The sequence below is a fragment of the Aureococcus anophagefferens genome, assembly GCF_000186865.1.
Source record: "Aureococcus anophagefferens unplaced genomic scaffold AURANscaffold_312, whole genome shotgun sequence".
Classification (NCBI taxonomy): Eukaryota; class Pelagophyceae; order Pelagomonadales; family Pelagomonadaceae; genus Aureococcus; species Aureococcus anophagefferens.
Window position 1 is genome coordinate 5,394 of NW_008705840.1, and position 2,713 is coordinate 8,106.

The following is a 2,713-nucleotide window of genomic DNA, read 5'->3' on the forward strand; positions in this document are numbered from 1 at the left end:
CGCCGTCGCCCGAGGTCGCCGTTGGGGCAGTTGGGGCAGCCCCTCGGCGAGACGCGCGTCCCGTCGACGCGGCGCGCCGCGGGCGCCGCGTCGACGACGCGCCCGCGCCCGGCGGGCGGCGCGCGGGCGGCGCGGCCGTCCATCGCCGCGGTCCGGGGCCGGTCGCGGTCGCGGACGCGGCGGACTTGGCGCTAGCAAACGGTCGCGCCCCGAGCTTCGTCGATCGGCGCCCCGAGCTTGTAATCTTTTGGGAGAAACAGCGAGGACGACGCACACCAAACCAGGACTTGTAAGGGTTAGGCTCGCGCACGTGACGCGCGCGCACGTCGTCGAGGAAGCCGCCGAGCCCCGCGTCGGCTCGACACCGATGCCCCCGCACGCAAAAGAGGGGAAACGCCCCCCTTACGCGATGCCCCGGTGCGCCTCGATGGCGCCGAGGAGCCGGTTGATCGCCGTCGCGCCCGAGAGCGGGTACTGGCTCAGGCTCACGTAGTCGACCATGTTCTCGTGGTCGTCCTGGTTGACGTGGCCCGCGGCCATGGCGCCGACGACGAAGCAGACGGGCTTGTCCGGGAGCGTCGCGGCGAAGGCGCCGGGCGTGTAGCGGTCGCCCTGGACGGAGAAGCCGTAGCAGACGCAGTCCGGCGGGAGGTGCCTCTGGATCGGGTTCTTGATGACCTTGAGCAGCGTCTCGCGGCCGTCGGCGGCGCGCACCTTGAGCTTGTGGAGGAGCTGGACCATGAGCCCCGCGAAGCGCTTGTACGTCCGGGGGATGCGCACGGACTCGTGGAACTCGATGAGCACGTTCTGCCGCGTGCGCATGTAGACCTTGAGCTGCTTCGCCTTGTTCAGCGGCGAGTCGAAGAGCGCCATGAGCTCCTGGTGCGCGATGTCCGGCCGGCACTCCGCCGGGTCGCGGCCGTGCTTGCCGAGCACGGACCGGTGGTCGTCGCCGTTGAGCAGCTGGAACTCGCCGCGCTTCGTCTTGACGATCTCGAGGCACGCGAGGTCCAGCAGCACGATGACCGGCGGCGGCGGCGCGTCGCCGCCGAGCGGGGGGTCGTCGAGCGCGGCCATCGTGTCTGATCGCCTAGTTGCAGTGCATCGAGCAGCGTCGTTGAAGCCGCCCGGGGCAGCCCCGCGCGCAGCGGTCGGCGTCGTCCCAGCCCCTCCGCGGCGGGCACGCGGCGGCGGCGCGCGTTCCGGCACGGCGCCGCTCCGGGCCGGCGATGAGCGCGCTCGAGGAGACGGAGAGCTGGATGCTCGACGTCGTCGTGCGCGACAAGTGCATCAAGGTGAGCTGCGGCGCGGCGACGCAGCGCGTCAAGTGGCTCGGGCACGTGGGCATCGCGCGCTACGACGACAAGACCTACCAGGGCTGGAAGCAGCTCGGCGTGCCGACGAAGATCACCAAGGCCGACGGCGTCGAGCTCGACCCCGGCGCGGTCGTCCGCGAGGTGCTCAACGACGGCGACACGGTCTACGTGTCCCACAGCCTCGAGCCCCAGGACGCGGAGCGCCAGGACTAGGCGACCCCGGGTCATAACTCGTAGAGCTCCGACTCGTCGGCGTAGGACGCGACGGCCGAGTCCCGCGCCGGCGCCGATTCGCCGAAGTCGAGCGCGGCGACGGGCGTCGGCGCCGCGGCCGCGGGGCTCCGCGCGACGGCGTCCGCGAGCTCGAGGCCCGCGTCCTTGGAGCCGGGCCCGTCGTCGTCGAAGTGCACCGGGTTGTAGACCGGCGTCCGCGGCGACGCCGCGGCGCCGCGGCGCCCGAGCCGCGCGCGCGGCGCCGCGGCGCCCGCGGCCAGGTTCAGCGCCGCGAGCGCGGCCGCGAGGGCCAGGTTCGGCCGCCGCGGGTCGCCGCCCGACGCGTGGAGCCACCGCTTCAGGCACTCCGACGCGACGGCGGCGGCCAGGCCGCCGACGGACGCGCACGTGCCCGCGACGACGCCGAAGTGCTCCGGCGGGAAGAAGAAGCCCACGGACTCGTAGAGGTGCACGAACCCGAGGAGCCGCGCGGGCACGAAGAGCGCGACGGCGCCGATCTGCAACCGCCAGTCGCGCGCGGCGCTCAACACGCCCCAGATGACCTGGGCGAGCGCCAGCGCGGCGTAGCCGTGGCCGCACGTCCGCTCGAAGCCGCCGTCGTGCCACCGCTCCTCCAGGCGCGCGACGACGACGAGCGACGGCAGCGCGAGGGCCGGGAAGCCCCAGTCCAGTAGCGCCCCGAGGGTCTCGGGCCGGCCGTGCCAGGCCGCCTGCTCGCTGAACGTCGCCACGTAGTAGCCCTGCTGCGTGATGTTCGCGCCGACGGCGAGGCTCGCCGCGAGGACGAAGCAGAGCGCGCGCCGGTCCAGCGCCGCGGCGACGTCGCGCGCGGGCCGCCGCAGGGGCCGCGGCGCCACGGCGCAGCCGCAGGCCGCGATGAGCGCCGCGCAGCACCCGAAGTAGACGCAGTGGAGCCCCGCGACGCCGAGCGACGGCGCGGCGTCGTACCTGGGCAGCACAAGGGTGATTCAACGTCGCTTCAACGTGAGTGTTCCGCGCGCGCGCGTTCCGGAAAAAGCATCCACGCTTCGAGACCGTTCCGAGAGATGATCGCTCGTCCAAAAATCAGCCGAAACGAGTGGAAAACGGCCGAGATATGAGCCTTTGAAGTTGGGAACTTCGCTGTCTTTTGCTGCCTTGCGTCGTACGCGAGCCCGAGCAGC

The 2,713-nt window shown here is 72.8% G+C and overlaps 3 protein-coding genes across 3 annotated transcripts; 2 read left to right on the forward strand and 1 right to left on the reverse strand.

Moving 5' to 3' along the window:
- Positions 1 to 438: 438 nt before the first annotated feature.
- On the reverse strand, positions 439 to 1,032 carry AURANDRAFT_7809 (hypothetical protein; the record flags this gene model as incomplete). Its single annotated transcript, XM_009044428.1, has 1 exon — positions 439 to 1,032. A coding segment is annotated over one exon (594 nt), but the record flags the coding sequence as incomplete, so codon positions are not given.
- A 227-nt stretch (positions 1,033 to 1,259) lies between these two features.
- On the forward strand, positions 1,260 to 1,529 carry AURANDRAFT_35068 (hypothetical protein; the record flags this gene model as incomplete). The annotated part of the gene is made up of 1 exon (XM_009044426.1): positions 1,260 to 1,529. The coding sequence occupies one exon, from the start codon at positions 1,260 to 1,262 to the stop codon at positions 1,527 to 1,529; it is 270 nt and encodes an 89-aa protein (XP_009042674.1).
- A 1-nt stretch (position 1,530) lies between these two features.
- AURANDRAFT_55698 (hypothetical protein) lies at positions 1,531 to 2,042 on the forward strand (the record flags this gene model as incomplete). The annotated part of the gene is made up of 2 exons (XM_009044427.1): positions 1,531 to 1,763; positions 1,809 to 2,042. Coding segments are annotated over 2 exons (465 nt in total), but the record flags the coding sequence as incomplete, so codon positions are not given.
- Between the last annotated feature and the right edge of the window lie 671 nt (positions 2,043 to 2,713).